Below are 26,343 nucleotides of genomic sequence, written 5' to 3'. Positions count from 1 at the left end.
TCCCAGACAGCTGGTACCCAGCACCTCAAAACCAAAGGCAGAGAAGTCAATTGTAGCATTCTTACTTTTACTCTGTTGTCTCCTATGTGTTTTAGTTTAAAATCTAGCGTCATGATTGGGAAAATAAATAACAGTATTTAATTAATATTTCTTCATGTTGGCTGGCCAGACCCTTTCTTTTTAAAAGATGGGTGACCTGGATCTTACCTGGACAGTGCCACCCATTCTAACCCCACTTCTGACACGTTTAGCCATTGTCGTTTATAAAAATTAATTGCTTGTCAGGGCAATATTATAATAATAATCCTTGAATTTGGTGCAGCGTCTTATGTTGAAATATTGCAAAGTGCTTCACAGTTTTTCATAAAGGGTAGAAATGTGTATTTGTACCTGTGAGAATGTGATTTAAAGAGATTATATACAGAAGACAAATACTATTTTATTTAATAATTTACAAAACTAACTTTTCTTATCATTTACACTATTAAACACAAATACAAAATGATGCTGAAAATTGAATATAGCCTGAATGAGATCAGATTATATGCATGTAGTAGATAACTGGTTATACATAAAAGAACGCCACACTGCTGTTTTACAGGGGCAACTAGAATTTATTGATGAGATAGTAAGTGCCACACAATTGCATATGTGGTTCTACATTCACCCGGGATAATAGTAGATATTTGTCATTACCAGAATTTGGCCACTAGTAGACATATTGATGCATTTACTCAGCTTCATCAGTGTACTTTTGGGGGGTAAACTCTGCGCATATCAAGGGTTCAAAGCCCCTTCTCTTTCTTTGGTGTGCAATAATCATCACTAGAAGAATCAGCAAGACAAGACCCAAAAAGGCTGTACCGAAGGTTGCACCGAGTATCACACCCAAGGGAGGATCAGGATCTGTGAATTCCAAGAGATACATTAGTGTTTGACAGGTGTAAGATGAAGTAGTCAACAGAGTGAAATACTTCCCCATAGGTGGAGATTGAAATGGGAGTTGAACTTCACATGCTACAAGTAGAGCAAATTCTGGAACTCAACAAATATAGAATGGATAAAAATATTGGTTTAATGAGTTTTTAAAAATCCTTGTATTTCATTATAGCACCTTTCACAAGGGGAGGACATCTCAAAGAACTTCACATGATTTACTGTAGAATGTAGTACCCATTTATTTGTATGCAGCCAATGTGTGCACACTACAACAACAACAACTTGGATTTATATAGCACTCTCCACACCCGACAGCGTCTCAAAGCGCTTCACAGTAACGGATCCCGGGGCTGAGCTAGGGGGAGGGGGAGGAAGGTGACCAAAGGTGTGGTCGAAAAGAAAGGTCTTCAGCAGGGACCTGAAAATAGGAAGAGAGGGCCGAGACGAAGGGAGTGAGGAAGGCAATTCCAGAGCCTCGGGGCATAGTGGCTCAAGGCATGGCTGCCGAGGGTGGAGCGGAGGACTCGGGGGACGAGGAGGACGCCAGATCCGGAGGAACAAAGGCGACAGGTACTGTTTTGAGGAGAGAGGTCAGAGAGGTAGAGGCTGCAGAAGAGTGGAGGGATTGGAATACAAGGGTAAGGATCTTGAAGTCGATCCTCTCTGGGATAGGCAGTCAGTGCAGTCTGGCAAGGATTGGGGTGATCGGGGAACGGAGTTTGGTGCGGGTGAGAATTCGGGCGGCAGAGTTTTGAATGATCTGGATTTTATGGATGGTGGTGGATGGGAGACCGGCAAGGAGGGCATTAGAATTGTCCAGCTTAGAGGTGACAAAGGCATGGACTAGGGTTTCAGTGGCTTTCGGGGAGAGGTATTGGCGGAGACAGGCGATGAGTGGGAGGTGGAAGAAGGCGGTGCTGGTGAGGAACCGGATGTGGGGGAGGAAGGATAATTGGGGGTCGAACCTGACGCCTAGGTTGAGTACGGGTTTGGAGAGTTTTAGGGGAGTTCGGGTAGGTGGAGGAGGTGAGAGCCGTGAGATTTTAGACGTTGACGAGAGCCAAAGAGTGTGGCTTCCATCTTGTCAACGTTCAGATGAAGGAAATTTGTGCTCATCCAGCCCCAGAGATCTGACAGGGGACTGGGAATCGCAAAGAGAGGTGGAAAAATAGAGTTGGGTGTCGTCCGCATTCATGTGGAAATGTACTCCGTGTCTGCGGATGACATCCCCCAGAGGGGGCATGTAGATCAGAAAGAGGAAGGGGCCAAGGATGGATCCTTGGGGTACCCCGCAGGTAACCGGGTGAAAGCGGAAGGAGAAGCCGTTTGTGCACTAATGTCTTACAAACAGGCATGAATCGAAGTATCAATTTTGTCTGGAGAATTCATGGCTTGGATACCTGGAAAAACTCCTAATTGTTCATGTGCTCTTTAGATGTGAATGGATTACATTCCCGTATTATGCTCTCAAACACTTTTCTAACTACAAATATTGGGATAACTGGTCTATAGGTGCATAGTGTATCTTATTAATTTATTTGAAAAATAAGACAACATTTGTTACCCTCCAGTATTCAGGGAGGATGGTAGAATGGAAAGATGAGATCAAATGGGCAAAGAGCCTTCCTCATCTGAATCTCTCTTGTGAAGATACAGCTCCAATCTTTACAAAGCTTCTGGAGACTTTAACCAAAACAACATATTACATTGAAGGTTTGAAGGTCCAAGGTGTCACAACCCGGGAGGACTCTTATTTTATAAAGATACACATATATATAATGATATATATATAGTATGCTGACTCTTATTTGTTAGAGGAGAAAACTGGAGCTGAAAAACTTTCTCTTTCAAGTGGGTAATAAAAGGAGAATTTTCATTTGAATCTTGGGTAATCATGTGTTAATACTGCTTTATAAATGGAATCTTGTTGTTGTTGTTGTTGTTGACTGCACCGGACTGTTGTTCTCTGGAATGAAAGATGTAATATGGGTGTATCATGGAAACGCAGGGAGCATTTCAGTTTTCAAACCTACCTGGTAATTCAATTGCATACGAGTAGCCAAGCTCATTTGCGGATATAAAGAGTTCCTCATTGGTCACAGGTGGGAAAAATGGCACCATGTTAAATTGCCTGTTATGCCCAATAGGTGCCATCTCCTCTGGCCAGGAGCTAATTAAGGGATTGAATCTCTTCATCCACTCATCAAAAATAGCATCAGTGAAGGCATGAAGCACCTATAAAATGGAAGCATAAAGAAGCTGATCTTTCTTCATTTGAAGTTACTTCCATGCTTACCTTTTCAAACATCACTGATGTCTCAATACCATTCTTTGAAATTTATGAAATTTTTGTGCTTTAAATGCAATATTTGAGGGTCACATTGAGTCAGTAAGTGCCCACTGTAAACCCTGATGCAGTTACTTTGACTCTGTGTTGCGCTGACCTTACAGTACTGTGAGCTTATAATTCTATCCTACTCACTGACAAGTTTGCAATATGCTTACAGGAACAATGTAAGAATGGCGTTGTACTTTTGATGTGTGCTTAACCTGCTGACTTGCCACTTCTCTACATCTTTTCACTACAAAGTGGAGTCCTGTAGCTCAGTGGTTAGAGCACTTGCTTTGCAAGCAAGACACCTGGGTTCAATTCTAGGCAGGGCGAAACCTTGGGCAAGTTTCCTTACTCCACACGCCTAATAATAATCCCTCCAAAAACCCAAAACAATAATAAATTGGTCATTTTCAATCTACGACTGTTTGTGGGACATTGCTGTGCGCAATTGGCTGCCGCGTTCGCCCACAAATATACAGTCAATTCACTTTACAGTATATTCTGTGAAGCGCTTTGGGACGTCCTCCCGACGTGAAAAGCGCTATATCAAATGCAAGGATTATTATTATTATTATTATTATATTACAAACTAAATTTAATTCAAGCAGACAAGTTTCAAATTGACTGTAGAAATATTTACTTTTCCTTTATTAAGCTTGGACTCACTGCTGTAGTTATTGTTACTAATCATTAAAAAAACTGTCAAAATAGTGCTGCAGTACACATGCAGGATAGGATATACCCTCAACAGCCAAAAGGCACGTGCTATCAGATAACCTACATTGCACTGTATGTCTGAACATAGCAGGACATTTGTTAAAATTGACAGGAATTATAGCATAAACTGATAAGAGGTGAGGCGATTGCATGAAGTCATGGCAATTCAGTCTTTCAGGTTAAATAAATACTTGCCACAAAGAGAGGATCATTTGCTGCAGAGTGTGCTAGAGCGCTTGTTCCATTCAAAAAAGAATGAACAAGGTTATGAAGATTCTGAAACGGGGGGTCAAATTCACCATCTGGATTATCAAATCCCTCAAGCACATTTCTGCAACAAAAACAAGATGACTGGTTACAGCTCTACATAGGAAGCATAAGTTTCTTATTTGGCATTGAGTTGGTGAAGCACTAGTCTGTTTCCACAATGGTGAATTACGGTGATTCTGCAGATCTCAGTTTGCAAGCTTTCAAAAACCCAAACCTTGAAAATTGGATGCAGCTTTTTGCATGTAAAGTGATTGTAGTGACATCAATTGTATCCAATACCAATAGGGTAGCTAAAATTGTCTATAACTTACTCCAAACATTGAGTTTATATTGCCCCCTCTTCATGACTTTCAATGTCCAATTCTGATGAATTAATGAATGGACATTAAAATCAATGTTTGTTTTTCAATATTCTTAAAGAGCTGACCCCATGATCATTGCTTTTAAAAAATATAAAAATACTAAGTTAAAAATTCCTGGGCCATTTGTTGAATTGTTTAAAAGTGCTGAACTTGTACAAGAACGTGTCTACTATAATAATACAATTCATGCATAATACTATGCAGGTAAGAAATGCTTCACTTCTAATAACACCTCTTCCAGGTGGTGTCAAGAGCAGAACTCCAGCCACATTTGAATTGCTTGAGCCCCTTTTGTACTGCATATTTGACAATGAATTGCTACAGTAGCAGAAGTGTTACTAGGGCTGATTTTGTGTTTGTGGGCCACCACAACATATCTATACTTTTTTCTCTTAATCTAATACAAGAAACTTAATATAAAATTTACTTTTCAGTTGGTTAAAACATTAATTGGAACATATTTCCTTTATAACTGTTGCAGCTGATGTAACAGTTTATCATATTAGGAACAATTGATTTAACTTGTTCATACATATTAAATACAGGTCAGTATACTATTTGTTTAAATTTGCCTTTATCACTCACTACATATCTAAGTAGGTGGATGTAAATTCAGATCATGCTGATCATGAAACCCCAGTTGAATACTACAGACCACAATGTTACACATGTCCTGAGTCGAGTATCTGTGTATGCTCTTACCTGAAGCTAAAGGTTGAATTCTGGAAATAAGGTGACGTGTCAAATTCTGGAATGGATAAGCAACTGCGAACATCCTCCATGGTTGGCAGCTTTACGCTGCCTCTCTCCATCAAACCTCTTCTGATTGGACCCTCACGTGTTCCATTGCAAAGGGTCACCAAACGATTGTATTCATCCAAACTGCAAGGTTTTTTTAAAAAAAATACAATAAAATTTGATGGTTTAAAACCTTTGTTTTAGATTAGTGTTATTTGGAGTGTGAAGGATTCCTACACATAACAACAACAACAACACTACATTTGTATAGCCTTTCACGTCAAGAGAGCATCCCAAAGTGTTGGACAATCAGTGTTTCGGACCCGAGCTGAAGGTCGGGATTGGGGAGGGTGGAGGGCAGGGGGGAAGGAGCGTGATCAAAGGCACGGTTGAAGAGAAAGGTCTTGAGGTAGGTTTTGAAGAAGGCAAGAGGGGGCAAGGCGGAAGGACTGTGGGATGGAGTTCCAGAAGGTGGGAGCAGAGTGGCTGAAGGCCGAGCGAGGCAAGGGATGTGAAGCAGGTCAGAGCCAGCTGAGCGGAGAGAACAGACATTGGAGTATAGGAGTTCACAGAGTTAGGGGAAGCAAGGCCATGGAGGGCTTTGAAGGTGGGGACCAGGATCTTGAACTGTATCCTCTGTATGATGGGAAGGCAGTGGAGTCGAGTGAGGATGGAGGTGATAGGGTCGGAGCCTGGCGCGGGAAAGTATGTGGGCTGCAGAGTTCTGGATGATCTGCAGCCTACAGAGGGAAGAGTTGGGGAGGCTGACAAGCAGAGAGGATGTTATGAATGTGTGTATGAGGTTTCGTTGGCCTGGGTGTGAAACAGTGGCAGAGCCGGGCAATTTTGCGGAAGTGGGGGAAGGTAGAGCGGGTCACGGCATAGATGAGGAGTAGAAAGGATAGTTGAGGGTCAAACAAGACATCAAGGTTCCGGACTGGCTTAGTAAGGTGGAGTGTGCAACCACGGATGGTGATGCTGTCAGCGCCTGAGGTGTGAAGGCGTTTACGGGAGCCAATCAGGAGAGCCTCGGTCTTGTTGATGTTCAGCTGAAGAAAGTTGGCTCTCATCCAGGACTTGATGTCTGACAGACATTCTGTCAGGACAGCAGTGGTTCTGGAGTCAAGCGTGGAGGCAGAAAGGTACAGTTGGGTATCATCCACATACATATGGAAGTTGCTCCATGTCTGAATAATATCACCAAGAACAACACAACATATAAGCTTCCTCTTAGTTGTAATAAATAATCATAGGTAGTCAATATGAATGGGGCAATTTGATTATAGAATGATTATTCTTAGGACTGCCACTTGTGAACATGCTATGAGTTGTATGTTTGTTATTAAGTATTCCCAGTGTCAATCACTGGACGGTCCAAGATCCTAGAGCAGTAATTGAAGCTCAGAATGAGAAACAAATCTTCTATTGTGGTCTTTAAGACAGATACATTTCATGGAAAGATTCTTGCCAAATTTAAACTGCTGGAAGTGTGGTAACATTGTCACCAGCAGAGGAGAGATGTGAGAGAGAAAGCCTGATTTATATTTTGCATTCCTCATGGCAATGGCCAAGGGCTGCGAAAAAAAAACTTGATTAATGATTTGTTTTCTTAAAGAGATGGCTTCATGACCTTGAAAGGTGTGGGACAGACGAGAAGAACTGGAAGTATTTTTACCAATTTGTTGTGACAAAGCTCCAGCATGATACTGGAGTGAAAGGATGATAGTATTCAGCAGCAACAGCATAATTACAACAGAAAAACTGTGCTTTTTGATTAACAACATTAATAATAATAATAATAATAATCCGAATCTATGTAATTCTATAATAACATAATAATAATCCTTGCATTTGATATAGCGCTTTTCACGTCTTCTAGACATCTCAAAGCGCTTCACAGAATATGCTGTAAAGTGAATTGACCGTATATTTGTGGGCGAAATGCGGCAGCCAATTGCGTACAGCAGTGTCCCACAAACAGTCGTGGATTGAAAATGACCAATTTATTATTGTTTTTTGTTTTGGAGGGATTATTAATAGGTGTGTGGAGTAAGGAAACTTGCCCAGGATTTCTGGAATTGTTCCCATTTGACTCGCTTGCAAGGCGAGTGCTCTAACACTGAGCTGCAGGACTCCACCTGTAGTGCTATTGAGTTCACCAATAAAAACATTTATATTGGGCAGAGTGAGGGTTAGGAATAGTTTGTGTACCTGGAGCCACCATTATTGAGGCTTAGTTACTGTTAGTTTTATTAGGTGTCACACATTTGTGGAGGTTCAGGGCTAAAATACAGCAGCAAGTTCTAATATTTGGTAGAAGGGCTGCTTGGATCAATAGCTCAGAGACACAGAGTTTTACCATAGAAAAAGTGTGATCTGAGTAATTGAATTTAAATATACAGCTGGCAAATCTTACTTAACATTAGAATACATTTGAATATACAGCACACAAACAGACAATTCGGCCCAACTGGTCTATGCCGGTGTTTATGCTCCAAATGAGCCTCCTCCTGCCCTTCCTCAACTAAGCCTTCAAGCATAATCTTCTATTCCTTTCTCTCGTGTACCTATCTAGCTTTCCCTTAAATACATCTATGCTATTTGCCTCAACAAATCCTTGTGGTAGCATGTTCCACATTTCCACTCCTCTCTGTGTGAAGAATTTTTTCTAATTTCCCAATTTGATCTATTTGTTGACTATTTTATATTGATGGCCCTTGGTTTTGGTCTCCCCCACAAGTGGAAACATTTTCCCCATGTTTATCCTATCAAATCCTTTCATCATTTTAAAGCCTTCTATCAGGTCACCCTTTACCCTCCTCTTTTCAAGAGAAAAGAGTCCAAGCATGTTCAACTTTTACTGATAGGTATAATCTCTCAGTTCTGGGATCATCCTTGTGAATCTCCTTTGCACCTTCTCCAGTGCCTCGACTTCCCTTCTATAATGTGGGGACCAGAACTGCGCACAGTATTCTAGGTATGGTCTAACCAAGGTTCTATAGAGGTTTACCATAACTTCCCTGCTTTTCAGTTCTATCCCTCTAGAAATGAACCCCAATGCCTGGTTTGCTTTTTTTTATGGCCTAATTAACCTGCATTGCTACCTTTAGTGAATTGTGTATGTGCACCCCTAAATCCTTTTGCTCCTTTACCCCATTTAGGTTTTTATTCTCCAGGATGTATGTGACTTCCTTATTCCTTCTACCAAAATGTATCACCTCACACTAGTACTGGGTCTTATATCTGATTAATCTTCAGATTTACAGGAAGAAAAATGTAGCATCTGATATTATCACTGACCACCACCAAATTACATTTGTATAGCACTTTTCAAGTCAGGAGGATTTCCCAATTGCTGAACAGTCAAGGATTTGCAGTTGGGATCAGGAGGGAGGTGGGGGTTGTGAGACAAAAGATCTGTGAGATACAGGTCTGGGCCTGGGGGGTGTGTGGGGGGCAGAAAGGCTGAAGGCCCTACCATTGATGGTGGGGCGGACAGGTTGGGGGAAATGGAGCAGGACAGAGTCTACTGAATTGAGGGAGAGGACAGGTCTATATGGAGTTAGCAGATCACAGAGGTAGGGAGGAGCAAGGCCGTGGAGGGCTTTGAATGCAAGGATGAGTGTTTTGAACTCTATCCTCTGAGCGATGGGACAGAGAATGGGGGTGATTGATTCATGGAGCTTGGTGTGGGAGAGGACACTGGCTGCAGAGTTCTGATTGATCTTCAGCTTGTGGAGAGAAGAGTTGGGAAGACTGACAAGCAGGCAGTTAAAAAAACAAAAACTATTAATAGTTCTCACTGGTCTCAGTGATGGGCACTTTCACCCACAAGACTAGTGATAACTATTGATTACTTTTAACCACTCATTTTGGTCGATGTGATAATTGCTATCGATGATATCACTGATATAAATTTTTCTCCTCATATCTTTTCCCTTTTTTTAATGATGTGCACTTTGCTATGATTGCAATGAACATAAGAACATAAGAAATAGGAGCAGGAGTAGGCCATTCGGCCCATCTGCCCTGCCATGGCTGATCTTCTAACCTAATTCTATTTACCCACCCTATCCCTATATCCCTTAATCCCTTCAGTTTTTAAAAATCTTATCATTCTCAGTCTTAAATATGTTCAATGACTGGGCATCCACAGCCTTCTAGGGTAGATAATTCCATAAATTGGCTCATATTGGAAGTTTAAAATCAATTTGAACATGCAATTATTTTGAAACATTGACCACTGACCTGTTGCACACAATTTCCCACTGGGAGAATCTGGAGTTCAGATTGATTAAGGTTGGGTCATCAGGTCTCATAGATCCTAATAGAGAATCCGTGCACACATCACACTCATTTCTTCCTGTAGCAAAATTCCAATACGGCAATGCAAATGATGCATTTCCAATGAGTTTCTATAACAGAAAACCTGAATTATACTTTATTGATTCAAAAACATGACAGAGAAAGAGAGAGAGTGAGAAAGTGAATAGAGGGGTGGAGGTTCATGTACAGTATAAACACCATTGCAGACTAGTTGGGCTGAATGCAAAATTATTGCAAACGGTATTAAGGGATATGGGGATAAGGCAGGGTCAGGTTATTAGCTGGAGTTAGATTAGAAGATCAGCCATGATTGAATGGCGGGGCAGGCTCGAAGGGCCGAATGGCCTACTCCTGCTCCTACATGTTATGTTATGTTAATGCCCTGTTTCCATGCTGTAGAATTTATGTAATTCTGTTGAAATAAGTAGGAAGCATTGTAAATAACTATTATTTGGTTCAAAATAATAAGATAATATAATGAATGGCCCAATGATGCAGCATAAACATAGTTAATACTGTCATGTCTGGTGTCCCCCAGGGCTCTGTCCTTGGCCCTCTCCTCTTTAATATCTACATGCTTCCTCTTGGTGACATCATCCACACACATGGGGCCCACGTCCATATGTATCCGGATGACACCCAACTCTATCTTTCTGCCTCCACCCTCAACTCCAGGACCACTGCTCATCTGACAGACTATCTGTCGGACATCAAGTCCTGGATGAGGGCAAATTTGCTACAGTTGTATGTGAACAAGACTGAGGCCCTCCTGATTGGCTCGCGCCAGCGCCTCTGCACCTCAGGCTCTGGCAGCATCAACCTCTATGGTTGCACACTTCAACTCACCAAGCCAGTCAGGAACCGAGGTGTCTTGTTCGCCCTCAACTGTATTTTCTTCCCCACATCCAAGCCATGACCCCCTCTGCCTTCCCTCACCTCCGTAATATCGCCCGACTCCGCCACTACCTCACCCCTCAGGCCACTGAAACTCTTGTTCATGCCTTCATCACCTCCAGGCTCCACTATGCAAACGCCCTGCTTGTCGACCTTCCCAACTCCTCCCTCCACAGGCTGCAGATAATCCAGAACTCTGCAGCCCGTGTCCTCTCCCGCACCAAACTTCGTGACCCCATCTCCCCCACTCTCGCCCGACTCCACTGCCTCCCTATCCAGAGGATCCAGTTCAAGATCCTGGTCCTCACATATAAAGCCCTCATGGCCTCGGCCCACCCTACCTCTGCGACCTCCTAACCCCCTATCAACCCACCAATTCCCTCCGCTCAGCTGGCTCTGACCTGCTCCACATCCCCTGCCCCACCCGCCCCACCATTGGTGGGAGAGCCTTCAGCCACTCTGACTCCAACCTCTGCAATTCCATCCCCCAGTCACTCCGCCTCGCCCTCTCCTTAGCCTCCTTCAAGTCCCGCCTCAAGACCCTCCTCTTCGACCATGCCATCGGCCACCCCCCTTCCCCTCCCCTCCCTACTCCCCCACTGACCCCAACTCGGGTCTGAGATGCTGTACATTGTCCAGCGCCTTGGGACATCCTCCCAACGTGAAAAACAAATGTAATCTTGTTGTTGTTGTTAAACATACTGCGACGTAGAGTGGTAAGATGTGGTTAGTTGATCAGAATATTTCTCAACCGAAAAACCTTTTTTTACGTGACTTTGTTCTCTTACATATATTATCCCTTTTTTTTCGAAAAGATCTGTACATAGTAAAATCAGTTAATGGTATTTGAGCCTGAATGCTCAAATTTAGCATTATCTAACCTGTAAATCTCTTTCGAGCAACATTAATTGATACCGATGCCAGGTCAAGAAAGCTGGGCCTCGGTGAGAAAAATCGATTCCTTTAAATGGACGACCAGGACCTTGTAGTACAAAAAACATGGGTGGAGAGTGAGAGGAAAAAAACTGTATTGAAACTTGCAGTTCAAAACAAAAATATGTACAGCAATATTGAGACTAATTAGACTGTCACAGTAAGCTTAGGTTTGTTAATGTTAATCATATAATTAGATAAGATATTAAGCAAGCCACAATCATTCAACCTCAAAAACAACAAATTACATTTGTATAATGCCTTTCATGTCGAGAAGACAACAACAACTTGCATTTATATAGTGCCCTTTACGCGGGGGAGAATCCCAGAGTGTTTGACAGTGGCGTAGTCTGACCCTGAGCCAGGGAGGGAGGGAGGAGGTGACCGTAAACACGATCAAAAAGGAAGGTCTTTAGGCAGGATTTGAAAGTGAGGAGGGAAGGGACAAGGTGGAGGGATTGAGGGAGAGAGTTCCAGAGTTTCGGGGTGTAGTAGTTGAAGGCACGGCCACCGATGATGGAGCATAGGGGACGAGGGAAAAACAGGAGGGACAGCCAGCCGATCGGAGGCAAGATCCCACACTCCACCGGGTGGTAGGTCGGATAGCAGATCGGTAAGCAGATTGGGTAGGTAGGGGAGGTGCAAGGGTGTGAAGGGATTTGAAAACAAGTGAGAGGATCTTGAAATCAAACCCTTCGGTAATTGGGAGCCAGTGGAGCCTAGCAAGGACTGGTGTGATGGAGATACAGAGTTTTGTGCGGGTGAGTATCCGGGTGGCGGAGTTTTGGTTTAATTGAACGTTGTGTATGATGGAGCTGGGGAGATCAGTGAGGAGGGCATTTGAATTATTATTGTACAAAGAAGAAAAGTGGGAAGAAAGTTCACAGATTAAGATTGCTCAACGCATAATTAAGTACAACTCACCCAGGAGTGTATCTCTGGTAGAGTAGTAGTGAAGCCATACAAAATAATTGTATATGGTAACATTTGCAACTTGTGGCTCAGTTCCATTCAACCCCAGTAAACTTAACCAGTGTTGGGTAGCAATCACATAATCTGGATGAACCGTAGTTTTAGCTTGGTCCAATGCATCCAAAAATTGCTGTAGCTCCTTTGGCGTAAGTGAAAGGATATTTTTTCTAGTAACTGGAGGTTTTCTCAGGTCACAGTTGGGGCCTATCCACCCAAATTTACACTCTGCACAGTTGTATCCAGCAAAGTTTCCTGTTTTAGTGAATAAAAACAGTTTCAAAAAGTTACACAGGATGATCAATTCATTCAAGAAAATATTCCAAGTCGTTATGCGGTACCATTTTAAATAGTTACCTTCCCACCTGCTCACAGTTAACATAACATAATGTTCTCATTATGAGAACAGTTCTCATTTATGTGGTTAAATAGTATACGCATGATACCCAAACCTACTTTTTCACCCTTTGATTCTAAATCCATGAAGGTTCTGCCGTTTGCCGGTCAGCCATCAAGGACTATGATTTTCTACACCTCAACATGGACAAGATGCAAGCCATCCTCCTTGGTTCCCACCAATGTTTCCTCCTTTCGCTCTGACCTCCTCAACCTCCCAGGCATTCCTTTGATTTCTATGCCTCTGTCTCTGAAAATCTCTCTCTCTACTCCTGTGTTATCCCCTGGCTAACTGTCCTTAGGTCAACAACAAATTCCATTTAAATAGCACCCTTCACACTGGACGGCATCGTGGATTCCTGTAGCTTAATGGTTAGAACACTCGCCTTGCAAGTGAGAGGACCTGGGTTCAATTCCCGGCAGAGTGAAACGTTGGGCTAGTCTCCTTACTCCACACGTCTCTGTTTACCTAGCAGTAAGTAGGAACCCGGTTGTTAGTCGATTGGCGGATCACTTTTCCGGGGGTAATAATTCCTTCAAAAAAATAAAAAATGGTCACTCAATCCACGACTGTTTGTGGGGCACTGCTGTGTGCAATTGGCTGCCACGTTTCGCCCACAAAATATTAAGTCAATTCACTTTACAGTATATTCTGTGAAGCATGTTGAGACATCTCGAAGACATGATAAGGCACTATATCAAATGCAAGGATTATTATTATTATCTCAGAGCGCTTAAAAGTCCTGCTGTTTAAGATCTACCTCTTCAACTACACCTATGGTCACCTCCCCCTCTTCCCTAGTCACTGTCCAACACATCACTGTAAAGCATTCTGAGATGTTATCCTATGTGAAGGGCACTATATAAATGCACGTTGTTGTTGACTGCTTTCTAACCATGAATACTGCACAATATATTTCCCAAGCTTAGTTTAAGGTATGTCCAGTAGTAGGACTGAGCATATTCCTCGCTTTCACAAACACTGCAAGGCATTTATCAGTCCAATAAGCAACATTTATTTGTGGAAAGTAACCAAGTTCAAATACCTTTTTGGGTTAGCATTTGTGTCAAGGCACTCTGCATGGAAGAAGCGACATAAGCTTTAAAGTTGAACATGTATAATTAAGGTTCAAAGCAGCAGTGCTCAACGTAAGTGATACTCATTCGAACTACTGTGTTCAAGCAGAATAGAAATAACACAGGAAGTATTTATTAGGACTCTGCCTTGGACATTACATTCACATCCCCTCTATCCACCCCACCATTGGGAGCAGACTTTCAGACACTTGGAGACTCCATTCTTAGATCTCTGCGACTTGCTCCTTCCCTCCCCTCTTTCAAGGTGTGTCTCAAACTGTACCTCTTTGAAAGCGCTTTTGGTCATCTTTCCCCCTTCTCCCTTCAGCTCCCTCACTCCGCTTAGCTCCCACCCTCATTTCCAGTTGTCCATCAGAGTTGGCAAACACTTCAGGACTTTCCCCTGACTGAAAGTGCTGTATCAGTACAAATTGCATTGTGCTATTCTGCTTTGGTTCACGAGGTTGAGATCACATCTACACTCCAACTCTCGGTGATGAACCATCCACCTAATGAGATTCGCTTTTCTTGGTTTAATCAACCGAATTACTGCTGTTACACTATACTTTTACTTGGTGGCCCAATGTGTCAGCTGTTACAATAGCTGAAATATACAATAGTGCATTAATTATAAGCATAAGTTCCTTCTGCTTTAGTCATCACACTTCTAAAATTCATAAGCCTCAAATTTTCAGCTATGTTAATTGTTAATGTGCTGACTAATGTAAGTGAGCTTACTGATACTTAGTAATATTAAAACTGTATATCTGCCTATTAAAGACACACATCAGGTAATTAGGTGTGGCTCAATTGGTAGTACTCTTACTTCTGGTTCAGAAAGTTGTGGGTTCAAGCCCCAAATTGAGAGATTTTGAGTTGGCAGACGAAGCTGATACTCCAAAGTAGTGCTGGGATGCAGTAGATTGAAAAGTGCACTCATTTAAGACCTGGGTCCTTCTGTTTATTCAGGTGATCATTAAAATTCCTTTGGCTATTTTAAAGGAGATGGGAGATTGTCCTGATGAACAATCTTTGCACGACTTTGTCGTTCTCCTCCTGGCTGTTTGAGGACCTTATGTTCAAATTGACTGCCACATTTGCCTACAAACTTAACAGCAATTACTTGTGAAGCACTTTGTGATGTTTTGACTTCAAGGGAACAGTATTAAAGTATATCAAATGCATTGATAATTCACCAATACATTAATTTGCGTTGATACCTACATTAAAAAAAACTGCAGGTCAATTTTGTTTGCCAACTCTTCCCTATTAACACCTGACTGTTTCAAAAACTGATTTTTAATAAAGAAATAAAATGGAAATGAATACAGTGGATCCAGAAACAGCAGAACTGAACTGAGAGACAGTATCGCTCTTTTTTTACCGGTGCATCTGCAGGTCCGATTGAAGAATTTCAAAGGCCATCTCTCTCGATCGTCCACGTTTCGAAGGTTATAGGGACCGCTCCAGGGTTTCTCATCGACTCGCACATCAGCGCACTGGCCGCGGCTGGTCTCAGCTCCACACAGCACACTGGGATCCGAGCCCTGAGCCGGACAGCATTGTTTGGACAGCAGAGCCGACACAGTGACACAGGCGCGGGGAAACTGGGCACCAGCTCGCTGCAAAACTCCAAGTACAACCCACAACCAAAAAGACTTGCACATTTTGGCTAAATGCAGACCCTATTTTACTTGGACTAACACTGCAGCCGATCCCTTAATTTCTGACACTTTTTAAGTAGAAGAACCATGAATAATGGATTTCCACGCTTCAATGCAAACGAATGTAATCTTGAGACTCCCTCATTAAACGGATTATTTCACTGAACGCACAGCATGATTTGCACATGACGCTGGACCCTTCAATCCACTATGTTTTTATCCAAATTGTAACTTTGCAGAACTAATTTAACACAGTGATGAACCTTGCCAGTAAAGTGGTCCATTCAAACTACTTATGAATAGTCTGATTGAGAAATCCAGTTCTTTATTAAGAAGTAAACTGTAATAAAACGCCTTGCATGGAATGCCTAAGCATATGCTTATTTCTTTACAAGTTCTATTTAGTTCACTATCTCGTGATGTTAAGGTAAAATTTGCAGTGTTTCTTAACCCATTCCTTGTATTTAATTAGTGCAAGAAATGGTTAAGAAACAGTCCAAATGTTACCCCACTCTGCATTTGTACTCAGTACTATTTGGTTTTTCAATTATATTTTGGAATTACCCTTTATAGAGACCAGGAAAAATGAATAATAATAATAATGATTGGGTCAATCGATCCACCATTGTTTGTGGGACACTGCTGCACACAATTGGCTGTTACATTTCACCCACAAAATATGGTCAATTCAGTTTACAGTATATTCTGTTAAGCATTTTGAGATGCCTAAAAGACATGATAAGGCATTACATCAAATGCAAAGATTATTAGGATTATTATTATTTGGCCACACTCCCTGCCAGTGTTTCAATACGGCTAATTTTAGGATATCGGCTTAACTCAATTGGTATTCTGTGAAGTAGCACGCGAACAAGAAAGAAAGATTCACTTCCACAAATATTTTTGATAGGCTTAGACTAACCCTACAAACACAATTCATTGTGACAAAGTATGCATGTATGTGTGTGGTGGGGGAGGTAAAGATTTTCATTCTGAAACCCGTCAACAGTTCAAGACAGATTTGGATCACACGTTTTGCTTACATGCGAATTATTGCCTCCACGCCATTCAGTTTTACTTTTTTTCTTGCTGTTCTTGGGAAGAATCTGCTGAGATTGCAAGAATGAAGAAAATATGCGATGAGAAGATTTGCCTTAATTTTCTTGGAAAAGTGGACACTTTGGGGATGACCTGCATAACGTTTTCAAAATTTTTAAGGAACCTGACAACATAATAATAATAATCCTTGCATTTGATACTGCGCCTTTTCATGTCTTCGAGGCATCTCAAAACGCTTGACAGGATATACTGTAAAGTGTAGTGATTGTATGTTTTGTGGCAGCCAATTGTGCATAGGAGATAGATATAGTTAAGTTTTTTTTTGAGTATAGTGTGGTGTTCAAATACCATAGAACATGAGTTAAATATTTGCATGTAGGACTAAGGAAGGAAGTCAGGCAGAATGATTTGCCACGATGTAATTAAATGTGAAATAAATTTGTGAGCCAAAGCCTTAGTTACCCGGGAAGGTTATTGAAGTGGAGAGTTATTGGGTTCAAGAGGCATTTCTTGCTTATTTTCTGCCCTCTTTTTTCATTCCTTGATTCCACTGATCTGGAATTTTACAGAGGAAAATGGTCATAAGGCACACTCATTTTGGTTAAACTGGACAACAACTGACAAGGCTGAATGTAGTGTCAGAGAATAAAACACGATTTAAAGCAATTGCTTTAACAGAATGAAAACAGTACCTGGATTTTTTTGGTTTGTAAAGAAGTTTAAAAATCACATTTGATATGTCAAAGCATTTCAAAGTAATTTACACTTGATTGCTGTCAAGTGTAGACTATATATTTATAGGTGCAGGTTGGCAGGAGCCAAGGCCTGGGGACCTCAGAGTGTGTTTTGAGATACAACTAGAGTTTAACAAGCTTAAAAACACTTGCCTTTGTGATCACTGTCGAGCCACGACCACATTACCTGCTAGGCTTTATCTTACAGCTTAACAGGATCCAAGTAGGAAAAATTCCAGCCCCCAGTGACTCGTCTTGCTTTCCAGGGCCTGCTGTTTTCAGCAATGTCTTGCAGTATTGCAGAGCTGCCTGGCTCCGGATCCGGACTATCAAGACAGCCACAGAGGCCATCTTAATTCTGATATTCCTGGCTTTGTCATTACTTTTCAGTCGATTGCCATATACAATGGAGTAAATTATGTAAGTTCACCTAATTCTGGATTCTACCACATGTGGTGCTTTTTTTTGCTCTTTGTATTGATTTATTATGTTGGGTAGGCCATGGGAGATGTAACCTTCACTTAAATATCTGATAAGAACCATGGAATGCTAAAGTAAAAATATTAGACGTGTTGCATACAATTTGGATGGAATATTCTCAATACATTTCTAACTGTAAAAGTTCTTAATTCACCTTTTGCATGCTGGTGCTTCTTACAAGATAAAATTTTACGATCATATTCCCTTCATTTTGTGGCAGACAATAGAATCTGGATTATCTTTAATTTGTAGAATTGGAGGAATAATTCTTTAAAAAGGAAATGGTAAACCGATTCGCGTTAGATCAACCATTAAATGATTGCGTAAATTGATGTTTTAGTTTAATAATTGTAATCAATGACGATGGTATTAAATTCTTTGTGTCAAATACACAAGTGTGGTGATAAGCACACACTGTTTTCACCAATAATACTTATTTGTATTCAATTCTGCATACAGAGAAGGCATGAGTACAACCTTGTGACATAAATATATTGATAAGTGTTCGTTTAAGAAAAGGTTAACAGAACAGATGGCTCACATGCAACTACCAGTGAGCAGAGCGCCTGACCAGAGACCATGGTTATGAGAACATACTGATAAAGGAAGAAAAGGGAGGGCGAGCAAAGGAAAAGATAAGGAGGACAAGTAGTCTCAGCAAGCAAGAGGGACATAGGATAGTGGAAAAATACCATCATGAGCAGATCCCAGATACACCAACTAGCTGGGTATGAATACAACAGACACACAAAGGAAAGTTGAGCTTTACAGAGTAAGAACTACAGGCAGCTGAGCCAAGAGCTGGTCATCAGGCAAGATTGATTATCTGGTAGTATATTTCTGTTACATGAATTGTTGTTGCATTTTGAATAAACCGTCTTGATTGTACAACTCTGTGTTCATCTTTTATTGGTTAATGGCAATAATAATAATAATCCTTGCATTTGATATAGCGCTTTTCATGTCTTCCAGACGTCCCAAAGCGCTTCACAGAATATACTGTAAAGTGAATTGACTGTATATTTGTGGGCGAACCGACAGCCAATTGCGCACAGCAATATCCCACAAACAGTCATGGATTGAAAATGACCAATTTTATTATTGTATTTTTTTGGAGGGATTATTATTAGGCTCTGTGTGGAGTAAGGAAACTTGCCCAAGGTTTCGCCCTCTGCCTGGAATTGAACTCAGGTCTCTCACTTGCAAAGCGAGTGCTCTAACCACTGAGTAACAGGACTCCACGAGTCCTAATAAATCCTAATTCTTCATTTGTCTTTTTTACTGCTGATGCAGTGCTACGTGAGATCAAAGATATGTTAAGTTGTTTTAACTTCTGTTACAATGGTAAATTTAGTGGTTTCACTTACAAAGCGAGTGCTCTAACCACTGTGCTACAGGACTCCACACAAGGATCCAATTACGCTAAAAGGAACCCAACAATAGTTAATCCAGGCCCTACAATTATATATTTCCTTTCACAAAAATGGTTTCATTAAGTGTGTAAAGTATGTAAGTGATCTGGATTTGGGTAGTGGAAGTGCAATACAATTTACATTTATTTAGTCTTTCACATGAGGAGGAGTCATCTCAAAGTTCTTGACAATGCAGTATCCCCTAGCTGGGGATGGGCTGATAGTAAAATTTGCAGATGACACAGATATAGTGAATACGGTTAAAATTGAAGAGCGCTGATATACAATACAGTGAATATTTAGTGAAGATGACAGCACAATTAACATTTTGTTGCATTTAAAAGCGCATAAAGAGAGCGTCAGTAAGGAAATAATTTGCTGTTGTAAGTACATTCAAAAGTCTCCTGAGAAAATAGTTATCCTCTAATAGCAGTAGTTGGAGCCTTGTTGGGCTTTGTATCATATCTTTTCCTTTCCTCCCAAACGTGAATAAATTAGAATGTATAAGAAATTATTTTCAAATAGCTCATAAAAAAAACAATTAGTGAAGTGCTCAAGACAAGCTATATGTTCTAATTCTGCAAGTTATCAGATTTTAATATCAGCTTTGCCAAGTTTAGGACAATTTTAATTGCTTAGCTGGTGACAGTTGAGTAGTTATGATTATCATATGTTGGAGGGTAGAGCTCCTCTGTGTTCAGTCTTTATGGAAAACAGCTTATTCTTAAATTTTATGATTTTTTTGCTGAGTGATGTGGAATATTTTAATGACTTTGAATATTAATCTGCTGAGCTATTTTACTGTTATTGTCCCTTAGGGAGGAATCATTACACAGCCGAGAAGGATTTGAGGGATCGCTGCCTCACATTGTGCAATGGTGTGAGAGGAGAATGTATAGCAGCATGAAAAACTTTCAGGGTGAAAAACTTACCAGTCAGCGGTGAAGTTCCTGATTCTACCATGTTTTAGTTTTGAAAATTCAAACAGAATCAACTTTAACAATAGTCACTACACCTCAAAGGTGGCATCACCAATGGCTATTGAAGTAAGATAGATTTAAAGATAGTGGTTACATTGCATTAAAATATTTGTTCTTGCTCTTGCAGAATATGAGAAATATCACCGATGGGAATATCAGCTTCCACATGGCAAGATTATTGACTATTAACAGTCTAATACAATGTAATGTTCATGAAACAACTTATAATACACAAGAGATATTGAATTTCATTTCATTAGTATTTGTGAAGAGTCCTTGTTTTTTAGTAATTCTTGAAAATTGAAGATGATTCTGAGTGGAGGTAACTACGGCACAATCATAGCAATTATTATGGCAATCCCTTTAACCACGCACCTATCAAAGTGCCTTAAGCCTACCCTTGGATCCTCATCACTTATATTTTTGTTATTGTAGCTGACTTTCTGGAGCCCCAACTAATTCAATGACCCGACTAAAGCCCATTTGCATTGTATGTATTGTGCTCTTATTTTAATACTATTGCAAATCACTTTTGAACTCTGTTGTGAGTGATGTCTAACAATTGCAAAATGAAGGTTCCAATCAGGAAAACGTGGTCAAAAGCAGTGAGTGGCCTCATTATGAGGAGTCAACAGGACCGTTATTTATGTACAAAACATAGAGATTCTAACACAGGTGAAAAATGGTCGCAAAGCAAAAATGGTCATTTGTATAGTTTGATGGCTTTGTCAGAGATGATCAACACATGATGGATATATGTGGCTTTCTCCTTACATTAATGTTTGTCAACTGTAAAATGCCATCGCATAGGTACAATAAGTCTCCAATGATGTTAAATATTCTTAAAAGTGTTTACTATTGATCTGTAATGTTGTTCCTACCATTAGTATATAGATACTCTAGCAGTATATAGATAAAAACACTCTTCTGTTATGGAAATTGTACAACCTCCACTGGATGAGCAGCCAAGATCCATTGCTACAGAGAAAGGGAGGCATTAAGATCCATTGGCTGACTTTAACAGTGTGTTAGAATAACAGGAAATTATCCACAAGGCTGCGGGAACATTACAGTTTATGGAGTATAATGCAAAGCACTCTCAAGAAGTCCATTCCATCCACTTTGAGTTAGATGAGTGGTTGACTGTAGTGGAACATGTCAGAACTCCAGAGCTTCGTAGTTCAGATCAAAACCAAATGGTATCATTGCTGCTATTTCTCAAAAAGATCCAACATTCAAATAGCCAGCACTGAATTTTTTGTAAGATAATATTTGCATTTGATGACATTTTTATGCCAAAACATACTCCAAAAAAGTTTCACAGGTAATTACTATAAAGGGCAATAGCTAGTTTTGTAGGCAAGTGCTGTAGCAATAACATCATGGAATATTTAATGTCCACTTGAACAGGAAGATGAATTTATCCAAATAGAATATTGAGTAGATTGCCTTCTCTTGACATTATTCTTAAAATCTTGATGTATATTGCTTGCCTCAGGATAGAATTGTCGCAAGTTTACAGCACAGAAGTAGATATTTGTACCTCTGCTGGTGCTAGACCACTGCTACCTATTATAAAAGAGCATTTATTTTCTTCATGTTTGAAAAGATCTAATTAACAAAAGTAAATCCTTTGAGCAAAGCGTAGGGTATTAACAGATTAATTTTGAGATTATCAAATGACAAACAAACTCCATCGCAAAACTTCAGAGACACAGACATTTTTAACTTAATATGAAGCACAAAAGTGTAAAAGACTTTAGGATTGTGTTTTACTGTTTTTAAATTAGCTTCTCATACATATCGGAATACGAATTTACTTACACTGTGCCCCTGCTCTCACTTTTCACTCATTCGCACTATATGTTTCTCACAGTTCTTTTGAGCAGTCAGTTCCTTCATTACATCTGGCAGCACATGATAAGCCTGGGGTCAAACTCAATCTATGCAACTTATTGTTCTTTGAACTGTAAACTGTTTCCTAATAGCACTTTTATTTTGCTATTATAAAGAATGATTCCAACTAAACTCCAAAAATTAAAAAAAAAGTTGTATGATATATTCTCAATTTTACCATGTATGCATCATCTGATCTGCTCAATATAATTAAAGTGTAAAGATAAAGTACTGTGTAAGTATGTGATCCTTTCATCAAACACTGCATTGTGACTTTGATTAAGTTTTCTGTATGCTACATCTGATATATGTTCTGCTCAGGCAAATTGAGTGTTTGTAACTATCACATGCTTCCCTTCTTGACGTTTATGCTCCAGATATTAGGTCTTGTGCTTTGCTTTAGGAATGCGCAATGTCCGTGGGGGATACAGTATTGCAAAGTGCTATTTATCACAAGGACACACATATGTATTTAAATCATGTGCTTAAAACACCTTCAATCTCCTTGCTATAAAAAGTGACAACGATTTTGAATCTGAAAATCCTGGGAACAAAAAACGCTATCCAAAAGTCTGGGGTGAGGAGGGTGTTCAGTCTCAAACGTGTCCTTAACGACAAGTATTAAGGAGATATTTTACCTTTTTTCTGATAAGTGGTAATTATAACTTATCACATTACATGCTTCTAAGCGAACAGGAACGGTCGAACAGGAAAGTTTTGCAAGCGGGACTTGAAAGAGGGGAGAGAGGAGCAAGGCGGAAAGGATTGAAGCAGAGTGTTCCAGAGCTTTCGAATGCAGTGGCTGAAAGCACGACCTCCGATGTGCATGTGGTACCTTCATGTGATGTGGTGAATGTCATCTTAGATTGTTAGCTCAAATCCAGAATAGGGCTTGAACTCCCAACTGTGTGACCCCGAGGCAAGAGTCTTATGAAGTCAATTAGACTGACACCGAATTGAGCCAGGCTGACACTTTGGTGTCCATGAAATTGCACCAAAGTGAAAGGAAAATATAGTTAAAAGCTTTAAGGAGAAGTGGTGGGAGAGCATATTAATGGGATAAAATTGGATACAATAAAATATGTTAACATTTTTTGGCCAGGTTAAAGAATGCTTAAGAGAACATGTGGAAGTTTGCCTTTGGCTTGGCTGGTGCATTATTGCAGGCCAAAGATAGAAAGTTGAGAGTGGGAGGAAGAGTTCAAGTGCTGACAGGAAAGTTAGCATCATGTCCATAAATATGTGGCATCCTAGAAGTCAGCAACCAGTGCCCTCGCCAGGAGGTGCTGAATGATTTAGTTCCAACATACATTTACAGAAGTTACATATTTGTGTGAGGGACATTTCTGTGCATAAACTGACTGCCGTATTTCACCCACAAGATACATAGTCAATGCACTTTACAGTAATTCCTAAGAAGTGCTTTGAGATGTCTTGACTACATAATAAGGCACTATATCAAATGCAAGAATTATTATCATATTATTACATATATTGTGCTGATTATTAATTTTCTCAATTTTTAATTTTAAAATAGGTTTTCCTTTTTCAAGATCGATTCAATGTTCTTTGATTTTCCCACATGCCAAATGATTTATTTAATTTATCAGAACTTTTGTTTACAGTATATATTGAGAGAGCAAGCTGCTCTAATAGTGAAAAGAGAAACAGCAGGGACAGGATTTTTTTGATGCAGAGCTGGGAGAAGACCTGTGAGTGAGGAATGGTAGTTCAATCATTTATATGTGCATCAATTGTCTAGAAATATAGTGAACTTCTAGTTTGCCATTCGAAAAATACTACGTTGAGTTAAAAAGATATATGCAGAACTGTTAAAATATAAACATGATTTGAAAGAATATTTAGCAGTTTTCTCCAGTCCTAACAAATAAAAAGAATCTAAAATTACTTCCACCTTCATATATCTAAACACAGAGTCACTACACTTTACAATATATCCTGTGAAGCGCTCTGGGATATACTCCTGACCTGAAAAATACCAAATGCAAGGATTATTATTATATTATTCTGAGGATTATTTTTGCAAAATACTAGGTACAGCTCGTTATTTAAGATTGCGGCAATCCCAAATTTCAATCAATGGATAGAAAAACTTGCAAGTTTATAAATGAACAAAAATATTTTTTTAATTCAATCCAATGCAAAAGAATAATGACGCAAAAGAGAAACATGTGCCTTACTGAACTAATGACCCCATCATCAAAAAGGCATTTTGGAACCGATAAATCCTACACCACAAATCATCTCCATTGCATGAGATTCTGCTAAATCTGCAATTAAAGAACATACTGTTTTTAGATTAGATAACTTATATTCCTTAGATTAGCTACAGTTGTTTTCCTTTGAAAGGCGCCTTGGATAGAAGTTTGAAATTAATTTCCCTATCTGACATCTCCTTCTCATTTCAAATACAACATAGTTTAAAATGTAAAATGTCACCTCCACAATTGTCAAATATAATGATAATATAAATAATAATAATCCTTGCATTTGATGTAGTACCTCATCACGTCTTTGAGATGTCTCAAAACGCTTCACAGAATATAGTAAAGAATATAATATAAAGTGGATTACTGTATATTTTGGTGGGTGAAATGTGGCTGCCAAATGCTTTAATAAAGATGCTAAATAAAAGCATCTTATTTTATTATAAGTGTTTTTCAGTTGAATGTAATTTTGGCTGTTGCTTTTATTTAGTTTTCAATATTTTTCTGTTATTGTCAAACTTTGGGACAAGAACTTGAAGGACAGGAGATTGATCTCCAGAGAATGATCTGGAGAGGACTTGATGAGCCCAAACATTTCAGTAAGGTCTCCCTTGCGATTTGCGAGTGCAAAAACTCCCAACCGGCCTTATTTACCAGATATTGCCATAATACAGATTGAATTAAAACAGTATTCACTGTAAAGCTATTTTTGGCACCTGAAAATGGTCCCAGTGAAACAGGAATCCAAAATGGTGGTGCCCAGGGCTTTTCAGCTGTGTATGGGCATTACCATTGCAGTAATTCAAAACACATTTTGATTCCAGTATCAAAATTGCAGTATTGCATTTCATACACAGATGTATTGAAATATGTGTGAAAATACCTGCTCCCGTCACTGTGGAATAATAGTTATGCCCAAAGTTGGTGGGAAAAATGATTGGAGCTGGCATCTTCAATTCCTACTTAATAAGGCTGCTGAGAAATACAGCTTTTCACAGTGATTTATCACACATCTGGAAGCAACAGCACTCCTTTGTGTACCACACGATAGTGTGACTGAAGATATAGCTACTACTGTATTCAGCAGAAGTACTGTAAAGTAAATGCATCAAAGAAAAGTTAATGGATTTGGCGGTGTACAACAGAAAAGACAAATACTTTGCTTACGCCAACCCTGAGGAATAAATGCCACATATTGCCTCTTTCAGCTTCTTTACTAACCAATCACTTCCAACTTCCCAGGTATATTCACAGTAGGTTTTAGCCAATCATTCTCACTTCCTGCTGAAGAAGTAAGTGGTAGTGATTGGAATGATTTGTATTGTATCGTATTGTAAATCTCCTTCAACTCTACTCTCTTGGCCACTTCCTTCATTAACTCTAGTCTGCTTCATCCTCCCTGCCTGCTCTGTACTATGGGCAAGCTTAGTCCCACCCAATGAATCTGCTCCACCTTGCCCCCTCCCTCGACTTCAAACCACATCAACAACAATGCATACACAAAGAAAGGAATAAATGGCAAAGAATTAGGATGACTGAAATTTATGTGGCGTATATACACCGGCACAGACTAATTTGGCTGAATGGCCTGTTTTCATGCTATAAGGTTCTTAATAATTCTTTGATTGTACGAATGGCCACCTTCTCCTGAACTCTCTCCCCGCCCTCCAGCTCAGGCTTCCAATCCATCTTTGTGAAGGGTATTGAGATGTTCTCCCTACTTAAAGGTTCTATATTATGTAAGTGCAAATTGTTGTTTAATTCCTTGGGTGCAAATATATCAGCCTGCTAACACTGGCTGTCTGGGTCACACATGAAGAATGGTTGGCTGAGTGGAACACTGTACCTTTGGAGCCGTACCATAACATGTGTCAGTGACCTCAAGAGAGAAGAGAGAAGAAAATCAGGAGATAAAAGAATATGTGCAAGATCAA

At 40.0% G+C, this 26,343-nt stretch overlaps 1 protein-coding gene across 2 annotated transcripts; it reads right to left on the bottom strand.

The window, feature by feature from the left end:
* Positions 1 to 593: 593 nt before the first annotated feature.
* On the bottom strand, positions 594 to 15,623 carry dct (dopachrome tautomerase). 2 transcript variants are annotated; one of them, XM_042334332.1, is made up of 9 exons: positions 15,341 to 15,623; positions 12,439 to 12,738; positions 11,463 to 11,563; positions 9,610 to 9,776; positions 5,326 to 5,505; positions 4,187 to 4,322; positions 2,969 to 3,174; positions 1,508 to 1,512; positions 594 to 906 (listed from the first exon to the last, which is right to left on the bottom strand). In XM_042334332.1, the coding sequence occupies exons 1-9, from the start codon at positions 15,621 to 15,623 to the stop codon at positions 731 to 733; spliced, it is 1,554 nt and encodes a 517-aa protein (XP_042190266.1). In that variant the 3' UTR covers positions 594 to 730. The 2 variants fall into 2 exon arrangements, with proteins under 2 accessions (XP_042190266.1, XP_007889007.1); XM_007890816.2 differs by lacking the exon at positions 1,508 to 1,512 and having other exon boundaries at positions 2,973 to 3,174.
* Between the last annotated feature and the right edge of the window lie 10,720 nt (positions 15,624 to 26,343).

This window comes from Callorhinchus milii, unplaced genomic scaffold, assembly GCF_018977255.1.
Source record: "Callorhinchus milii isolate IMCB2004 unplaced genomic scaffold, IMCB_Cmil_1.0 Scaffold4, whole genome shotgun sequence".
NCBI lineage: Eukaryota > Metazoa > Chordata > Chondrichthyes > Chimaeriformes > Callorhinchidae > Callorhinchus > Callorhinchus milii.
Note: the sequence above shows the minus strand (reverse complement) of the source record. Positions and strands in the feature narration are given on the sequence as shown.

What these genes read in the sequence shown, in the direction of transcription:
- dct (XM_042334332.1), bottom strand. Translation starts at nt 15,623, where the DNA reads ATGTGCAAGTCTTTTTGGTTGTGGGTTGTACTTGGAGTTTTGCAGCGA. An exon ending in TACCAGAGATACACTCCTGG is followed by an intron (nt 11,564 to 12,438) that starts GTGAGTTGTACT and finishes TTGTACTACAAG; the next exon opens with GTCCTGGTCGTCCATTTAAA. An exon ending in AATTCAACCTTTAGCTTCAG is followed by an intron (nt 4,323 to 5,325) that starts GTAAGAGCATAC and finishes TTTTTGTTGCAG; the next exon opens with AAATGTGCTTGAGGGATTTG.